At 50.8% G+C, this 19,845-nt stretch overlaps 1 protein-coding gene across 4 annotated transcripts in view; it reads left to right on the forward strand.

The window, feature by feature from the left end:
• CLMN (calmin) overlaps window positions 1-19,845 on the forward strand; it is a 98,238-nt gene that overhangs the window by 56,548 nt on the left and 21,845 nt on the right. For all 4 annotated transcript variants that reach the window (XM_054692675.1, XM_037503967.2, XM_054692676.1 and 1 more), the window contains exons 2-8: window positions 1,951-2,012; window positions 6,602-6,697; window positions 8,530-8,613; window positions 11,529-11,621; window positions 13,628-13,818; window positions 15,258-15,451; window positions 16,200-16,282. In XM_054692675.1, coding sequence (XP_054548650.1) covers window positions 1,951-2,012; window positions 6,602-6,697; window positions 8,530-8,613; window positions 11,529-11,621; window positions 13,628-13,818; window positions 15,258-15,451; window positions 16,200-16,282 — 803 coding nt within the window. The remainder of the gene's footprint in view (window positions 1-1,950; window positions 2,013-6,601; window positions 6,698-8,529; window positions 8,614-11,528; window positions 11,622-13,627; window positions 13,819-15,257; window positions 15,452-16,199; window positions 16,283-19,845) is intronic.

Genomic DNA, 19,845 nt, shown 5'->3' on the forward strand with positions numbered 1-19,845 from the left:
TTCTAGAAAACCCTGAAGACTCTCTGTTCTGTGGCCTCAGCAAATGCCCCCTATTTCTGCTTCTTTCTATCAACTTCTTTTCTCTTCTCCCTCCTCTCCCAGCCCACGAAACACAGTTTACTGGAATTAGATCTTTAATCCTTAGGCCTGCTTGCCAGTGACCTTCCCTTGCAGAGAAGGAGGAAAACGAGAAAAATGTGGTTATGTGCATAATTACTGTCTGCTGAGTCTTCAATTAAAAAAGATTGAAAGGCACAATATTAAAATTTGATTTATGGGCGCCACTATCTACCTAATAATGAGGCTGAAGGGGAAAAAGAACCACAGTCGTTACAGAAAGCCGGAGCCTTTTTTCTCCCCCAGGAGATAAATTGCCTCTCATTTTCGTTTTGCTGAAGAAATGTGAAATGGTTTTAAGTGGATGTGATATGTTCTTCCAGTATGCTGAAACCCAGACCACAGTTATTTGGGAGTCATCTGGTTCCGACTTGTCAAGGAAGCTTCCCTAGAGAGGTGGCAGCTGGCGGCTGCGGGGGCTGCCACCTCCAGGTCCGCCCAGCACCCCAACCCATCATGGGCACCGCCACCTGTGATGGAAACTCCTTCAGGTCTAGGAAACTCCACCAGGCCTGGGAAGGAGTAGAGAGGGCACGGAGCCCGGAGTGATGGGCAGGTCCAAGTCCCAGCTGTGCTGTTAATTAGCACTTGACCCTCAGTTTCATCCTCTCTAAAATAGGAATGATCTTGCTCACTGTGGGACCTTGGGGCACAGGTTTGCAGCAAGGACTGAGAATCATTGCTTCTAGAGCACCTCAGGGTGCCTGCCACACAGCCAGTGCTGGGTGCTCATTGTTTTGATCATTATCATGACGCAGACACCTTCGCTATCATGGGAAGAGCTGGGATTTGAACCCTCGCCCTTCCATTTCCTGGGTGCTGCCTGATGGGGGGAGGGACAGATCTGGGTTGGATACCCAGCTCTGCCCCTCCAGCTGGTGCCTGGGACAGGTGGTGTTACTTCTCTGCACCTTGTTTTGTTCATCTTCAGAATAATCCTTTCTGTGATGTCGTCAGGTTTAAAAAAGAATGGGAAGAAATTGTCAGGATGCAATGAGTGCTGGGTGGATGCCAGTGACGGGGGCGAGGAGAGGGCTTTTCTACGAACCTCCTTTGGGAGAGCTGTCCGCTGGGAGAAGGGACGGGGTCCGGTTTATGTTCTCTAGGCCCACGGTGGCCTCGCAGCAGATTCTTGCAACACAGTGCTCCCTGGCTGTAGACATACAGCTACAAGAGAATGAACTGCTGTAGTGCCAGGACTGAGCTGGGCTCCAGGCTGCATTTTCCTGACGGCCGCCTGGGCGTGAGCTGCTTCTGATCTTCAGATGAGATACAGGGACAAGCGACTGTCCAGGACTGTCCAGAGCTGGGGGATGGCCGGGCTGAGAGTCGGATCCAGGACTGTTCAGCTCTTCCCGCCATGCCCTGGAATGTTCTAGACCTGCAGCCCAATTGCGCGTCACCGACCTGCCCTCCGCTGCCCTGGCTCTCCTCCATCCCAGCTCCTGGTTGCCATCATGCCGGCAGGCTGCTGTCCAGCACCGTTGCCTTGTGGTTTTCATTTGTGTCTTCTGGCCTCTGCATCTTAAGCTGGAGCTTCAGATGCCCAGATGCGAACATTCGGTTGTGTGAACATTTTGTTCTGTGCGCTTGAGTTCGCGGGTGTTTAATCTATTTAAGATGCTCTGGTGGGCTTAGTCTGGGCTGGGGAAAATGGATTCTAGGTGCCACCCAACCCCTTCCCATCCCCTTGTGTGAAGGCTCTTCTTATATGCTTGGGGCTCTACCTGCCCTCCACCTAGTGCCTCTCCTTGGGAAGAGAATTGCGGGGGGCAAAGGTGGGGGACGCATGGATTTCTTTCTGCTCAGCTAACGGCATGTCCTTGTTTTCAGTTGAGAGGGAGATTGTACAGAAGAGGACTTTCACTCGATGGATAAATCTACACCTGGAGAAGGTAAGCAGGGTGTTGGGCTTTTGTTAAGGGGGAGATTCAGCCATGGCTGAGGGTCCAGGCCTGAGTGCAGAGGGACGTGGGCTCTGTGCTAGTTATGGCGGCTATTTTTTCATTTACTAAGATACCTGTTGGGTGTGTTCTCACTGCTGGGTGTCACACTGGAGCTGGGAACACCTGGGAAGCTGGAGGGAAGGCCAGGTTCTGTCATCGTGGGCTGTCTGTCCTGCTGGGGAAGAGAGGGTCTCTCTTTATAAAGGAAGCAATGAGCAAGTGATCAAGCACAATCATTATCGAACAGCCCAAACACTCCTGTGGGTAGGAGGTGGTTGACCTCAGGATTCAAACATGGCTGTGGGGGCTGGTGGCCATTGAGGATGTTGGGAGCTTGACTTCCAGTACCAGGTTCTCATTAAAAGCCCTTTGTGGGTGTTTGGATTGATTTTATGCAAGAATGCCCTCCACCTTCTCAGCCACCGTCTCCTGTTTATCACATAATGTCCCTATTGATCAGTAATGTCCTCTGTCCCCTTGATGCATCAGGCCCCCTGCTACAGTGACCACAGGTCCCCTTGAGCCCTCGTGAAAGCACCGCCCCTGCTGGATGTTGTTACCAGTGAGAGCCATCCCTCCTCGTGAGATAGGTTCGCCCACACGCAGGAAGGCAGCGGCGCTTCCTATGGCTTCCCCCACGAATTCAACTGCGTGGCCCTTCTTACGCCTCCTCTCCCTGACCTTGCCTAGCCAGGCAGTTTTGACTTGGATTTTGCCTGCAAGCCTCCCAGGCACATGCATCTTGAAACAACAGCTCCTGAGAAGCAGACACACTGAGGAGAGCCAGGGAGCAGGGATTTGCGTGGGTCAGCATCTTAGGTCCAGCAGGAATGCATGTCCTCGCACACCAGGCCATGAACTTGCTAAACCCCCGGGGCTGGGGGAGGAGAGGTTCTAAGACAGGTGATTTCTCCCGATTCCTTGGACTCACCTCATTTCTTTCTTCTTAAATTCCATTCTGCTCTCCAAATAGACCCGGCGGGGCGGGGCGGGGCGGGGGGGGGTCTCATTTCTTTTTAAAGCCTGTGCCATTCAGGCCTCTACCTAGCGAGTTAGGTACATGTCTTTCTTCTCTCCTCTCCTCTTCAAAGGTCCAAGAGTAACCACTGACAACCCTCCGCGTTAAACCCCAAGAAAGGCTCTTAGAGAAAATCATTAACTTGATTAGAAAGCAGAGAAAATAAATGTGGTTTGTTTATTCAGTGTGCCTGTGACTGAAATTCTAACTCGGGTAGTTTACTTTAGGCCTGTTGTGTCCCCCAGCAGGCTCTGACCACCCACACCTCTACTCCCCTCCTGTAGAATGGGCTACTCCGACCCAGGAGGCTCCTGAACTCGCCAGGAAAAGGCCGTGAGTCCGTGGGTCACGGACTAGGCGTCGTAAATCATTTGCCAGTTGCCTTGACTATTGGTACATTTTCGGCAATCCTCATAAAGTGGAATGTTATTTTTTGGGGAAAAAAGGAAAGCTGTTCCCCAAACCTGAGTTCCCTGAACTCCTAAATTAATACCTGATGTGTGTCAGCGTACCTGGAAATTCCTCCTGGCGGACGGAGTGTAGCCATGGCATATTGCTTTGCTTTGCTTTTTTTTTTTTTTTAATTAAAAAATAAATACAGAGAAGTACAGAGGGTAATATAGCAAATAGCACGCACTCACTCACCACCCCAAATGAAACTCTGCTGGCATTTATCATAGCGAGGACTTGCTCCCTGGCCACGCGGCTGCCCGCTTCTTGGAGCAGGTGGGCAGCGCCCACTCTGCAGATAAATCAGACGGCACCTGAAGCCGATGCCTAATAAACAGGCAAAATTAACAACCATGTTTCCAACCTGGAGACTCTCAAGAATAAGCTTTCATGTAAAGGAAGCCCAGGAACTCCCTTGAGAATTGAATTTAACTGCCATTTGAAGGCTGTCAGAAATATTTACTGAGTCTCTGGCTTCTGGAAAAAGTCCTTCATTTACCGGAGGAGTTAGATCATGAAGTGAGCCCTGGGGGTGCTATTGACTTGGCCATACCAATCTCATGAAGCCCTCAGAACGTTTGGGGCCCGGGGTGTTTGCCCTGGAGCGGGTTCAGCTTCTCCCCGCCTTCTCGCTGGATGGACTCCGGCCAAGGCCCCGCTCGCTGCGGCTCTTGCAGACACTGTCGATGGAAATGGTTCTCCAGGCGGAACTCCACAGGCAAGGCTGGGCCACTGTCAGGACCGATAACCTGGAAATTTTGCTAGTCCCTTCACCGAGGCGGGGAGGTTGTGTGTGGCTGGGGGAGCCGGAGTACCGTTTCACTGAGAGATTCCGGGACCCGACGCCAGCATGCTCGGGGGTGCGCGGTGGATGGGCCTGCAAAGAAAATCATTGGCCTTTTGGTTCAAGGTCATTGTGACCTTGAAGCCAAGCCCCCCTCTGTTCCCCTGTGGGTGCAGTCACCCTGTATTTGGACCAACTGGGGGTTGGGAGGCTCAAAGGGTAAGGAAATGCCACCTTCTGTAGGGTAAGGTAAAAAAGTATCAGGCTTTCCTGCCCTCCCACCATCAGGATCGATGATGGATCTGCGGTCCTGAATGCATGCCTGATGGCGGCACCTGGAGTAGGGTGTGGGCATGCACAAGTGGGTACACCTGGGCTAAAGCTGGGCTTATAAGGGCGAGGTCACGGGGACGCCAGCATACCAGAGAGCAGAAGAGAACGAAAGAGCAAAAGGAGCAGAGAAGAAAAGGCCACGAGAGAACACCAGAGAGCCCAGATAGAGTGAAAACTTACTGGGGCCTGGGAGGCCTGCCAGCACCCCTGCCTGCCAAGTACCTGGTAAATCCCAATAAAAGCCTGCAAAAGCCACTGAGGGCTCCAGGACTTCTTACCGGGTCTGCTGGGAGCATAGAGATCCTGCACTGTCCCTTCCTGCCACTACTACACCTTCCTTAATAAAAAAAAAGCCATCACCCTCAAGGACATCTCGACAGGAGGCCTTCCCAGAGGAAAAGGGTGTCTGGTCCACAGCGCCCCACGTTCCCAGGATTTTTCTTACCCCGGCTCACTGGCTGGTTAGAACTGCCACACCCCTTAATCCTATCTTGATGTGAACACCCCTTTTCATTGTGCTCAAGAACAGAGCATGCCCAGCAGTGTTTGTGCCAGTGCTGCAAAGGCACCGATACCCAAGGTGAGCAGAAGTCATGCTGGGACTGTCTTATTAAAATGCAGGTTTCTGGACCCTGTTCTCTGAGATTCTGCCACAGTAAGTCCCACCTATACTCACGAAAGAGTTGGCACCACCCTCGCTTAGTCAACAGAACCCCTTCTTCAAGCCTAGCCTTCCCTGGAACCCCAAGTAAAAGCCAGTCAGAGCCTCTGTGATGTGGGTCAGCCTCCTCTGCCCCCGTCCCAGACACAGCCTGCATCACTCTGCTGGCACCCAGGGTTCTGGGGAGCACCGTTTGCAAATCCCTGTGGTGGTGCATCTGCCCGACAAGTGAAGCTCCTGGTAGACCCCATGTCAGGACAGCACGGTGTCCAGTCACTAGGCTGGCCCTGGAGCCAAGGACACTTCGGTCCGAGCAGGTTAAGGGAAATGCCTGAGGTGGGCAGAGACACACAGGTGTGTCTGGCCCCTTTGCTTCCTAGGGGAACTGGTGCAAGTGGCGTCTTGAGATACCGTGATCTGTCTCAGCCTGGAGGGGAGCAGTGCAAGGAGGGACTTTCAGCTAATGAACTTTTCAGTCTGATTAATTACAATAAGCACATATCACATTTGTGGCTGAGCACATAATGTCTGTTCCTGTGCATCAGCCTCTCAAACTTGCATTCCTCACAGCCCCACACACTTGGGGCTGGAAGAACAGATTCCTTGCCTGCCATCCAGCCACCCAGCAGGCCAGCTGTGTCCCTCCAGCCCCCATATCCCCCCAGCCAAGCACACATCCACCTTCCTGCTTCCTCTACAAGGGCACCCCCCCCACCCCGCCAGACTAGGGCTGGATATTGACAGAGTGACCATGTGCACATCAGAGACTGAGCAGGACAGGAGGTGGGGGCACCACTGGCATCTGGACTGAAGGCCCTTGGCTCCCACCCAGGCATGTGCTGGGGCCTCGCAGACTGGGCTGCTGTGCTCAGCCAGTGGGTCATAGGACACGGACACGTCCTTCAGCTTCCTTGAGCCTCAGTTTCCCCAGGTCTGAGGTGAAGGGCTTGCATTAGGAAATTCCATGTGAGCCCAACTTCTAGAATTAGTTTTTTCTATACCGAGGCCATAGTCAAGACATGCCATTTCTTTCTTCCCTTGGAGAAACTTGGATGTGGTCTAATTTAGGGGTCTGAGGTCCTCAGGGTCACTTGTTCGTGCCTTGTTGGTGCTGCTGAATCTCCTCCAGGTGCCTATGGCCAGCACCACCTCCTGGAGGGCGGGCTGGCGCCTCCTTGCTTAGACAGACCTGGAGGTCCAGGTGTTTCACGTGAGTGAGGGCTGCGGTTCTGGAATCATTTTGTGGACCCCACGGTCACTAACCACTGGCCTTCTTTCCTCTGTGTCCACAGTGCAACCCGCCTCTGGAAGTGAAAGATCTGTTCGTCGATATCCAAGATGGCAAGATTCTGATGGCCTTGTTAGAAGTACTGTCTGGACGGGATCTGGTACGTATGTCACAGCAGAGTCAGGAGCAGTAAAATGCAAACCCAAGGCCTGCTGAGGGGCTCTTTTCTGTTCAAACCTATACATATGTTCATTAAACCCCACGAGAAGAAACTTTGGAAGGGTGACATTTTCCTCAACCATGGGGACAGGTTTAACCGGGTGTAACTGAGCAGTGCTTTTTTTTTTTTTTTTTAAGCAAATATACTCCAGTAAGTAAATAAAGGCCCAGTGTTTTCTGTGATTCTGTTTAGGCTAAAGATTGGAGCCAGACCATTAAAGTTAAGCTATCAGACATTATATTAACCAGAACAACGGCCTGGACGCGAGGTGGTGGATGAGAAAGGCATCCTATCCACCATGTTCCATTACCCACCTTGTGGCTAAAACTAGAACTGCTAGTTTCTAGAGCCTTCTTTTCAGTATGTCTGAGACTGCGTTGGATCAGCTGATCTCGAGGGTCCTTGCACTTTCTCTCTTAACCAAGCCCTGGATGTTGCAACATCTGCTGTGCCCTTGAGGAGCACGGGTCTGGCCCGATGCCAGCAGGTGGAGGCTGAGAAGCCTCGCTCTGCAGAGGGTCAAGTGTTTGATTTGCTCTGAGCGACCCACATGCTGAGACAACAGGGTCTCAGCAAAACAAACCATCCCTCAGCCAGTGTGGCCTCTCTGGGTCTGTTTTAACCAAAGGTTTAAAGTCAGGAGTCCCTACTTCTGCTCACAGATCTGATACAGCTGGAATCTTCTCACACCCCTAGACCCTTCCTGCCTTTGTTTTCCCGCTGGCAAAATGGGAGGCGGCCTTGGCCTCCCTCCAAGAGGGCTGCAGGGCCACAGGATGGGGCAGACTCCCGGCCTCAACACAGCGCTCCATTTCTCCACCCGGCTCACTGTGAGCCGGCAGCACGGTCCCTCGGGGCTCCCAAGACACCCCATTCCTGCCCTTTGTTCCGTGTCCCCAGCCGCATGGGTTCCCCACTTTGTCACAGGGCACTAGTCCATCGCTGCCTGGTCCCGGGGGCCTTATTGGGGGCTCTATTCTGAAGCCCAGCCAAGAACAGGCCTCCCCTTCCCAGTGAGCTTGGCCGGCAGCCAGGCCTGCTCGCGGCGTGAGCCCTGCGTCACCCAGAGGGCAGGGCGAGCGGCGGCGCGGGCCTTCCCCGCGGTGCTCCGGGTGTGGACAGCGCATGCCGCAGCCCCCGCGCCCGCACACGCCTCTCCCGTCTCTCCTTCCCGCCTCCTGCCCTCCTCTCTCTCGTGTCTCTGTCCACCTCTTTGCCTCTCTCTCCCCCTCTGCCCCGCTCGACCCTGTTTCTCTCTCCCTCTGTCTGTGTCTCCTTTTGTCTCCTTCTCCCGCTCTCTTCAATCGGTCTGGTCCTTCCTCTCCCTCTCTCCGTCTTCGCATCTCTGTCTCCCTCTGTCCCTCCGCCACCCTTCACCGCCCCCGGGGGCCACTGTCCACAAAGCTCTTGGCCAGAAACCAGAGTCCCTTCGCCCCGTGGAGCTGGCAGGGGACGTGGTGCTGCAGCCGATGCCGTCAGCACAGCAAGAGTGTGGTCCGGGGGTCTCCCGAGGAGGGGGGGCTGGTCAGAGAGAAATTTGAACAATTCGTCTCTTATTAACTCCCTGGGCTCCCCCCATTCACCCCAAGGGAGGTAAGTCCCAGGACCCCAGGGCACAGAGGCTGCGCTGCTTGTCCTGGGCCCCGGGGTGCGGGGTTGGGGTGCGCCTGGGCTCAGCCGTGGATGTGAAAAGCAGAGCAGGAGGGCCGCCCCTGGCGCCGCGGCCCGCGCTCCTGTCGCCTGACTTGGGTTTTGTTCTGTTTGTGCCGCAGCTGCACGAGTACAAATCCTCCTCCCATCGGATTTTTCGCTTGAACAACATAGCAAAAGCACTTAAGTTCTTGGAAGATAGCAATGTAAGTACTTGGCACGCGTGTTCACACGGCCTCGCCCACCACGAAAGGGACCACGTTTGAAATTTTGCGCTGGGCATGAGAGAAGCGTGGAACGGGGACTCTGCAAAATGGGCAGATTACATTTTTTTTTAAAGGTGTATTTATTTATGCATACAAGAGCCGGGGTACAGGTCAGAGGTGTGGGGGGTGAGAGGATTCATCAGAGACAGAGCAGGGAACAGAACAGGCAGACTGACCAAAGTACACTGCTGAGGGGAGCAGCGGGCGAGACAGGACAGGTCTGCCGCGCCATGTGGGTATCTCCCTGGCCGGCCAGGGATGGAACTCGTGCTGCAGAGGCTGCGGATTGCTTCACAGTGCGGTGCTTAACCCCTTGCGCCACCAGGGAGGCCCAAGGGCAAATTAAATTTAAACATAACAGAACTCAGAGCACTTAAGAGACTGGCTCTTGGGTCTTCAGGATCTATGTGGTGTTTCCCTCCTCATCCCTGTGAATTAGAGGACATGAGTATTTCAGCATGTGACCCCCTCCTGTGTGAGCCCAGAATATGGGGGAGTGAAGGGAAAGGGAGGTACAAGGAGCCAGGGAAAAAAATCACAAAATTCTCCCTCTTTGATGTACCCTTCTAGACTTAAAGTAGCTCTTCCTGTGTTTTCATGTCCTTCAAAAATGGGAGGGAGGGCCCCAGAGGAATGAAATTGGCAAAGCTCCCCTTCATGTTAGCTTCTCCAGCTAACATGTCTATCAGCCCCTGCACTTGCCTGATGCGTCGGCCTGCACAGGAAGCTGCACGTGACCCTCTTGGGGTTCTTCATGGCAAGCAACAGAAGCTGACCTCAGCTGATTTCACCAGGAAAGGAATTTGTTGAGAAAATATTGAGTAGCTCCCAGGATGAGCTGAAAGATGGTGAAGTCAGGGATGGGACCCAGGGGTGCTGGCACCAGGACCACTGCTGAACCTTCCAATCAGAACCTAGTGGGCACAGCCACAATTGTTCCACCACCCCGCCACCCAACTCCAGGAGGACACTGCTTACTGCTGCCCCTGGGATGAATTCTCAGTGTCACACACTCAGATTCAAAGGTCTAGGTTGCCCAGCCTAGACCCCACCATATCCCAGCTCCCAAGGGGCAGGAGGACTGCTTTGGGCTTTTGAAGAGTGAAGTGGGCTCTGTCTCCCAGGCTGTGGGGAAACCCACAGACAAGGGCAGGATTTCAGATCATGGCACAGCATAGATCACAGCAGCATTAGTCATAACAGCCGAAGGGTGGAAGCAACCAAGTGTCCGTCAGTGAGCAAATGGTTAAACAAAATATGTATTTGTGATGGAATATTACCCACCCATTAAAAAGATTGACAGCCTGCTGTAACATGGAAAGAAGCCAGAATTTTTATTTGGTGATTTCATTCTTATGGAATGTTCATGACAGGAAATCTCTAATCAGAATATGGGTTAATGATTGTTGTGGGGTGGGGGCTGAGCCCTTCCTGACACTGACATCTCCCAGCCTCGGCCCTCCTGCCCCAGGGGCTTGTGCTGTCTGCCTGGTGCTGTGGCTGCAGCCCTCAATATGGACTGGGCCAGGAAACTCCGGCACCCCACTTGCTTAAAAATGCCCAGGCCTGACTGACAGGTGTTGTGAGAACCCCTGACAAACTGATAGAATCAGAAACCATGTCAGGTTTTTTGAAAGCCCCAATGGAAGGGGAAAGGTGTAGGGGTGTAAGGACCTCTGGAGGTTTTCTTTCCCCAGTCTCCTGGCAGAATTGTGCAGGGTGGAGTTGAAATTTACCTTGACTGACTTCCTTTCTCCTCTCTTCCCTGGGAAGAATGGTTTTTCCATTTGTAAAAGGCTGTAAAGAAGAGACAGACAAGGCCTGCTGAGCCTTAAGTAGTTAACTCCTCACTGGCCCTTTCCAGAACAAGTCTGCAGACCCCTCAGCTAAGAGCTTCAGTTGTTTGCAGAATGAAAGGGTGACTCAGCAGCTGTCCTCAGACCCTGGGGTGCAGCAGCATCGCCTAGAGCTCTGGTTAAAAGGCACACTTCAGTCCCCTGTGCTCCTCCCTACCCCCTCTGATGCCTCTCCTGCCTCCTCCCCTGCAGTATTGGTGAAGGAAACTCTATGGGACTACACCTGAGGGGGTGGGGCGAAGCAGATATTGTTTAAAGATGAACAATGGTGTAAAAAATAAATAAAAGTAAAAAAAAGTTTAAAAAAAAACAAAACACCACATACTTGTCAGGCCCCACTCCCTGCACTTCTGGGAGAGAACTTGCCTTTCCAGCAGACTCCGGGTGATGTTGATGAGCCTGTCTCTGTGGTCAGAACTCAGTTAAGCAAATACACAGTCTCCTGAGGGTTTCTGCAGTGGCACATTTTAACCAATCAGTGAGATATTTTGTGATGATTCAGGAACTGGGCGTCAGCCTCATCCCAACACTAATTCTAATCAGCAACGGCTGAGCGTTCCACAGTCGCCCCCGCCAGCGGTCTGTGTCGGTCCCCGGCCATTTTCTAGCCGGGGGTTGGGGGTTCGGCGGTGTTAGCCTCATGTGCCGGCAGGCCCCGGGACACTTACCATCTCTCCTGGGGAGAGAATGACCATGTCCATACTAGCTCTGCGGCACATTATTTTTGACCTTTCTGAAATGTCCTCGCCTAAAATGTAGGCACAGCAGAAGCAAACGTTGTGCGGAGGAACTGAGTTACTTTAGAGGAGCTTGGAATAGAGGCCGGGTGGGAAGTGCTGTGTAAGTGCTCATTAAACACGCTTGTCTGTACGCTTGCGGCCCAGGCTCCTTGGGAGTTGGCCTTGGGCAACTCTGACCAGCACGCGTGAGAAAGAACCATGCACCAGGACATAGCATATCTCATGAGCCCCGCTGAACCGGGAAACTGCTTCTCCGCAGGTAAAACTGGTCAGCATCGACGCGGCAGAAATAGCGGACGGCAACCCCTCCTTGGTTCTGGGCCTGATATGGAACGTCATCCTCTTCTTCCAGGTAAAGTGGTCCCCTCTCCACGACATGGTCCCGGCCTTCTGAGTCTGCTTAGTGTCCGCAGAACAGAAGGGACCAGATCGAGGGAGACAGGGAGGTCTTGTGTCTGACAGATTTTGACCTTTCTTGTTTTCTAAAAAAGAGCTGGAGGAGTCTGGTTGGTGGAGATTTTGAATCTCTGTCATCCTTTAAAAGGCATGAACTCTGCTCTCTGGAAGAGCTCCCTGTCCTCTGAGGACTTGAAAAGTTAAATGTTTACTTGGAAAAATAATTGTGTTCTGGAGTGTTGCAGGAACTGGGAAATACTCCCAACCCAAATTGAACTCAGTAGAGTCCCTTCCGGAAAATGCCTGAGGTGTTCAGCAGGGCCGTGAAGGAGCCTGTGGGGGAGAGAGAGTCAGGAGGAGGCACAGGGGCAGCTCCCTTCTCCTTCCACAGCAGCTTTGTTTTCTGTTTGGCCGAGCAGACTTTTTTTTTTTTAAGTTTATAATTTTATTTATGTATTTGCGTAGAAGAACTGGGGTACAGGCCAGAGGTGCAGGGGTGAGAGGACTCATAAGAGACAGAGTGGGGAGCAGAACAAGTGGATCCACTGAAACACTGCTGAGGGGAGCAGCGGGGAGACAGGAGAGGTCTGCTGCGCTCTGTGGGTTGCTCTCGGGCCAGGGATGGAACTCAGTTCATAGTGGTGACAGTGCTGAGACTGAACCGCTCAGCCACCAAGGGGCCCTGGAAATGCAGATGTTCTAGAAGAAGGCTGGGATCTGTGGCTGGAGTAAGAAAAGTGGCATTTGAAATCATGCCCAAGTACAATTCCTTGAGATAGGAGCGAGCTGACATTTTATCTTCTGAATTAGAGATTCATGGCTTATTTTGCTCCAAGAGTACAGTTGATCTGCTCTGGGGTGATGTGGTGGGGCTGTTGGCTCAATGCTTGTGTTTTAGAGAGAAACAAGACAAAAATCTGGGGATAAGAGATCCAGTTCTGTGTGAACCTTGAACTTAAAAAATCAAAAGTTCTCACTGAGCCTTGGTTTCCAGGTCTGTGAAATGGGAGCTGTGGCTCTAATTGTAGCAAGCACTGAGACACTGTGTGTGGTGTCTTTGTCAACCATACCATGTTAGATACCAGACTCAGTTACTGATCTTTGTTATTAAACTCCCCGATCGATGCTGGAAGCATCCTAAAAATGTGTTGACAGTCAAGGTATTAAATCCACTACAGATCTTCATTCATTCAGTAAATGTCTGTTGAATTTCTTTTGTGTGCCAAACTTGGCACGTGCAAGAGTCCTGCCCTCACAACTCTCCAGATCACAGACAAGTCAGTCCCACATTATAAAGCTTTGTGGTATAGGCTGTGATCAAGGTCTGAACAGGGTGATAGAAGAGCACCAAGTTGGGGCAACTCCTGTGGATGGGAAGGGGGGCAGTCAGGAAAGCTTCCTAGAGGGACTGACACCAGGCCTGGGTTTTGAAGGATGAATAGGAGTGCGTTAGGCCAGTCCTGTTCACCTAGGGGTGGTGTTGAAATGCAGATTCTGACTCTAAAGGTACAGAACAGGGCCTGGGGTCCTGCATTTCTCACAGGCACTCCATGAGAAGAGCCACATTTTGAGCAGCTAGGAATTCAGTGATGGAGGGAAAGACCCTCTGGCAGGACCAGAGGCAGTGGGATCTGAAGCTGCATACTCTGTTTCAGGAGAGGAAAGGGATTGGTGGTGTTAGGTCAGGAAGACCTATATGGGGTGCCTGGCCAGAGCAAGAGAGATGCCAGGAAGAGATGGCCTTGCCTGTGAGGGGTCATTTCCTGCACTACTAGCCACATGAAATGGCCATTGCATCCACACAGGTTCTGCCCTGCTCCTTGACACCCTGGCCATTGGGAAGAGGTGTCTCCTTGCCTGGAGAACCAATTCTGCATGAGCTGGTTCTTCCGGGTATGGTCTACGTACCCATGGGTCCCATGAACATGGGCACTGGGGTCTGAAATGCAGTTTTCCTTCCAGATTAAGGAGCTCACAGGCAACCTCAGCAGAAACTCTCCATCTTCCAGCCTGTCACCCAGCTTGGGGGCCACAGACTCAGACTCCTCCTTCCCACCCACACCCACCACAGAGAGGAGCTCGGCCATCTCGGTGAAGGACCAGCGGAAGGCCATCAGGCTCCTGTTGGCATGGGTGCAGAGGAAAACCAGGAAGTAAGCCACCTCCCGGGTCTCCCACCACCCCAGGCAGTTTTCAGGCAGAGGGAGGGGTCCCCCGTCCCTGGGGTGGGCAAAGGATAGGGATGTTAAAGTTTATTAATTGCCAGTTCTATGGCTGTCACTTCATGGAGCCTCTCAGAGCAGGGAACACCATTGTCAGTTTCTGCACACACGCAACTGTTTGCAGAATGTTTGGTTTGCAAAAAGCAGATGAGAGGATTTGAATACAAATCAGAAGGGCTTTCTCCATGTTAAATCCCAAAGCGGGGTTGTCTCTTGGATGCTGAGAGCATGTATGTCCGTTTTACTAAACTTCAGGGTATCTTTTCATGTGCCAACTTAAAAAAAGAAGATGATAAAGGCTGGAACTTGTCAGCGTTCAGTCTGGCCTCCCCCGCAGCAGGACAGGAGAACTGGAGCAAAACTCCCAGTCCCTGTGTGGCCAGCAGTTCTGAATCCAGTCCTGTCTAGTAGCTTCCGAAAGCCCCTGGGTCATCGTGGGCAGGGAGGGGCGGAAAGCTGGGCCAGCTACCAGCTCACGGCCGGGGGCTAGGGTGATGGTCAAGGAGAGGAGGTGACTGTGGGGATGCAGCGGCTCTCTCCCCACGGCAGTGGTGGCTACAGGAATCTGGCCATGAGAGGGAGCCTTTCACCCCCGGGAAAGTGAAGTTGCAGAAATTCACATAAAAGGGCTGAGGCTCGACATCCTGTACCAGCGTCAGCACCTGGTTGTGAGAACACCCTCTGCTAACGTAATGCTGCAAGGGATGCCGCTTTTGTGATTTCTTAGGAATCTTAAAGATTTCTAAAATAAAAATATTTGGGTTTCATTTTTTTAAAGAGAGCTCTGTGACCACAATGAGCAGTGGGGATGGATGCTAAAGGAAATAAGTACTCTTTAAGGTTATGATTTACTTGTATTAATAATGGTATCATTGGCCACTTTAGTGGCTTCCGTGTGCTCCCATCCACGCACGTGTGCCCATGTCCCGGCCGTTCATGTGGGTTCCGCCTCCTACTCCCCACACCAGCCCCCCAGAGGTCACAGCAGTCAATCCTTATTTTGTGAATGAGGAGTTGAGGCTTGGTGGCACCTGATTTGCCCAAGGCTGGAGTGTGAACTCGGACTTCCGAGTGGAATGGCGTAGCCCCTCTGTGGCTGGGTTTTGAGCACGCCTGATATGATGAACAGTGCACAAAAACGCTCCTCTAGAGAGCTGGGTATTTGCCAACACAAGGCCCTGTTTTGCTCTGTTGTGTGTCACCTTCACCTTGTCTCGGGAAGTGGAGCTGGCGGTGGTTCCTGTCAGGTCAAGATGCACTGTGTCTGGGGCTCTGCATGTTGCTAGGTCCACAGGCCCAGATCCTCTGGGGCCGGCGAGGCCGGGCCAGCCTCCTTGCCCTGGTCTGGTGACGCACCTGCTGTCCTTCAGGTATGGTGTGGCAGTGCAGGACTTTGCGGGCAGCTGGAGAAGCGGGCTGGCCTTCCTGGCGGTGATCAAGGCCATCGACCCCAGCCTGGTGGACATGAAGCAGGCCCTGGAGGAGTCCATGCGGGTAAATCTCGAGAAGGCTTTCAGCATCGCCCACGACGCCCTTCACATCCCCAGGCTGCTGGAGCCGGAAGGTAGTGTGCTCTCTCTGCTTCCCTGCTTTTAATAATTGTTACGACAAATAACACATGGTCCATATAGAAAACTTGGAAACTACAGAAAAATCTTTTGAAGACCCCTATGTTCCCTCCACTAAGGTATATTTCTCTATGCACCAAATTCTAATTTGTTTTTGCATAACTGGGACCATTTTGTATCTCACTTTGTTTTCTACTTAACCTTATAATTGTGGCACAAGTATTGTGCTGGCTGCATCAGGTCTTAGTTGTACCTTGTTTGGATGCCCGATAGGCCAGCTCCTGGGACACCAACATTTACTTAGCTCGTCCCCCAGTGCTGTTGGGGGGCTTCAGGTCGCCTGTGTAACTGCCGTGGCCATCCCACTGAAGGCAGAGGGAGGGGGACAGCACGCTCCTTTCCGAGGCACGTGGCCCTTTCCGTCCAATTGCCTTCTGGGTGTCTTAGGCTCACTCAGGACCCCCTCCGGCTACGAGTGAGGGGCGAGGCCCCCCAGACTCACTGATGGAGTGGCCGTGAGCTGGAGGGGTGCAGCCAGTTGGGCACAGTGGGCAGAATCTTGGGAATAAGTAGCCCTGATCCTCCCCACTCCTGTGACATTTCAAAGGATCCACCCTCTCTGGGTCGTGATTTCCTGGTGTAAGTAAAGAGGAAAAACCCTCGGTCCTTTGCCCTCCAGAATCCCTTGATTCATTTAAAAATGGCTTGTGTCTTTGTCTTCTGACCCCTGCGTCTCTCCTGCAGACATCATGGTCGACACCCCTGACGAGCAGTCCATCGTGACTTACGTGGCCCAGTTTCTAGAACGTTTCCCGGAATTGGAAGCCGTATGTTTGTTTTCCTTACCTTTAATCAGAAACTACATTTCCCGCAGCTGGTATCAGATGGAGCTGGGCTCAGCCTGCTGTCTTGGACTGAGGGGCCATAGTCAAAAGCTGATATCACGTCCCCTGAGCGTGGCCTGGCCATGTTTTAATTCCCAAAGCATGTGTGATGAGTATCACATTGGAAACAGGATGGGAAGCTACACCCCACACCTCTTTCCTACCAGACTATGCCAAGATTATATAAGGTGCTTGCATGTGATGTGGATCAGCTGCTTGTTTTTTTGAGATGTCCCTGGGGCTTTTTAACAATCTTCTAGACTCTGTGTTTAAAGTGATATAAGACAGCAGCCATTCCAAAGCCCACCTTTTTATTTGCAGAATCCCATATTGTACATAGTGGCATTTTTGGGGGGAGCAGACATAGACGATTTCAGAGATGTCTTGGCTCTGTTGACCTTCTATCTAACCCAGGCACAGTCCTGAGGTGACTATAGGGTGACTGCAAGGGCCACAGCTCTTCATTCACTCACTGGTGGTTCCCTGAGCACCCCCAGCTGGCTCAGGCAGATGCAGCCAGGAGCGAGATGATGTGGTGCATTTGCTCCAGTACAGAAAACAGCTAACAACTCAGCAAATCCATTAGAATTTCAGGGAGTTACAAGTACTAGCTGGAAAAGAGAAAGCAGGGAGAGCTAACGGTCATAGGAGAGGGGCTGCAGGCAGTGGTCCCATGTCTTTCTGGACTGACCACAGTGCCTGGTTCAGAGCATCAACCTCATCTTCGAGATGAGAACTCATATGTACGTACCAAGAGGCAACCCCTCCAGGTCACACAGTTCTTGAGTCAAGCTGGGATATGACCCTGGGTCCCCATGGTGCCAAAGTCCAGGCTCTTAGATCTCTTACAACCTGTGTTTGAAACAGCAGCCCCCATTTTGTATGCCCAGGAGTCAGAGCCCTACCATACCACAGTATGGTGCACATCTCTTCTCAGGGCAGCAGGAAATTGGGCAAAGGGAATTTGCCAGCCTCCGTGGGCTGGAATGCCATTGCTACCACTTGAGGCTATGTGACCCCAGGCAGATGACTTCACCTCTCTGATACATGTCTGTATCGGATGGCATCTGTTAGTAGAAATATTGCCCACATTTCAGAATTGAGTGCCCAGTTTTGTGCCTGGCACAACAGCTAATGTTCTGCAAATGAAAGCGATGGTGATTTTGTTAATTTTTTTTTTCTGACTTATTGCTAAGTTCTGCAACACCGGGCACCAAGGGCTTGTAGTAGTCCTGAGCACTTAAGCTGGAAGCAGAGCCTGAATCAACTAAAACATAAAGTTTTTCTTTGAGCCAAGGCCACAGCCAAGATTCAGCAGATCTGACACTTAGATCTCCCCATTGCTAGGGTGAAGGCCCCATGCTGGCTGGGGCAGGAGAGTTTGAGGAAAATGTGTGTGAAGAAAGTCTTACTGATTCACACAGGGCGTGCCTGAAGAACAATCACCTTGGTGCCCAAGGAAATACAGATTTGAAGTTCGGGCTCACCTAGACCCCCTGTTGACCAGTTCCTTAACAATTAAACTGCATTCAGTTCATGTCAATCAATCTTCATGAAGCCTCAGCCATCCCTGTACCAGACCCTGCATAGAGCTTTATGGCCCAGTATATGGCTTGTTTTAGGAAAGGCCTTGGATACACTTGAAGAAGATCTGTCTAATGTTGTGAAAGAATGCACATTCTTCAGGTATCAATTTGGCTGAGTTGCTTAATATGTTGTTCTAAAATCTTCTACACACATATATTTTTTAAGATTTTATTTATTTTTGTATAGAAGAACTGGGGTACAGGCCAGAGGTGCAGAGGGGTGAGAGTATTCACCAGAAAAACAGAGTGGGAGCACAACAGACGGATCTACGGAAATCCACTGCTGAGGGGAGCAACTGGCGAGACAGGAGAGGTCTGCTGCGCCATGTGGGTCGGCTCCCTGGCCGGGGATCGAACTCAGGCTGTCACAGGGGGGCCCTTGCAGTGGTCGTGCTGAGACTTAACCTCGAGGCCGCCAGGGAAGCCCTATTCTCTACACATATTAACTTTGTTCTGCTCTTTCAATTAGTATCAGAGAGCAATGTTAAAAAACTCCAACAGTGATTATAGATTTATTTTTCTTTGTTCCTTCAGTTACTGCTTTTTGTAAGTGGAAGCTCTGCTGTTTGGCGCATATGCATTCAGGATTGCTGTAGCTTCCTCATGACTGGATTGTTTTGTTTTTATGCAGTTTCCTCTTTGTCTTGAAGTGAGCTTGGTCTGGTTGGAATATAGCCACACTGGTTTTCTTCTGGTTAGTGTTTGCATGGCATACCTTTCTCTATCTTTTTCCATTGACTGTATATACATAAATATTTTTAGCATATCTTTTGTAAACAGCATACAACAAGGTTTTTTGGTCCATTCTGACAAGATTGAGTGCATCACTCAATTAGTGGGTTTTCATCAGTTTATGTAGGTTTAATCTACCACCTTAACTATTGTTCCCATTGTTCCTCCCTGTGTACCTTCTTCCTCTCTTAGTTTTTTTTTTTTTTTCATTATTCATTTACTTTTTGGTTTCTATTTTATTCCCACCTTGGCTTTCAGCCACATCAGCTTGTTTTGTCAATTTATTACATTTCCTAGGGATTATGATACCTTGAACATACCTCAGTCTACCTCGAATACTGTTATACCTTTGTAAGTCAAATCATCTCTTACATATTTTTGTATCTGCAACAATTTAATTCCAGTCATTTATCCATTCTTTTGTGCTCTTATTGTCATTCACTTCACTCCTACATATGTTTTAATACCCAATATTTTTGTTATTATTTCTGCTGTAAGCAGTCAAGAGGCTTTTTAAGAATTTTTTTCTAAGACTTTTATAGCGACCATAAATTTATCATTTCAGGTCCTTTTCATTTCCCTCCTTCAGATCTAGGCTTCGATTTATGATCATGTCCCTTGAGTTTGAAGAACTACCTTGGTATTTCTTGTAGAGTAGGTTAAATAGATAAGTGAGCATCCTTATTTGCTAGTTCTAACCTTGGGTCATATTTGGGTCTACTTCTAAATACTGTTGTCTCTCTTGATTCTGAGACGCATGAGTCTCAGAATGCTTCTTTATGTCTTGACATTTTTTATTTTATGCCAGAACTGGTGTATTTAAGTAGAGGTTGACTTAGATCACATTTTTTTCCTTCAGAGAATGTAGCTCTTACCCAAACAAGGACTTGTGATACATTCTGACCTTCTCATAGTTGATAAAAAAAAGCTATATTACAGTTTTATTTCACTTAAGCTTTCTGATTTCAAATGATTTTAGCCTAAGTTTAAATCCATTTCCTCCAATGGGACATTGGGGGCCAAGCACTACAATACCATCAAGATTGCTCTGTGCTTCTCAGCCCTACTCACAACTGCTTCATATTTAGCGAAAGTCCCTGTTTGGGGAATGAGTATATAAGGAGAGTTGGTTTTGCATTAGGGACCCTTCCAGATTCAGTCTCACACAAGCCCAGCAATCAGTAAAGA

Source organism: Talpa occidentalis, unplaced genomic scaffold (genome assembly GCF_014898055.3).
Source record: "Talpa occidentalis isolate TD23 unplaced genomic scaffold, MPIMG_talOcc4v2.1 talOcc4.11, whole genome shotgun sequence".
In the NCBI taxonomy this organism is placed as follows: domain Eukaryota; kingdom Metazoa; phylum Chordata; class Mammalia; order Eulipotyphla; family Talpidae; genus Talpa; species Talpa occidentalis.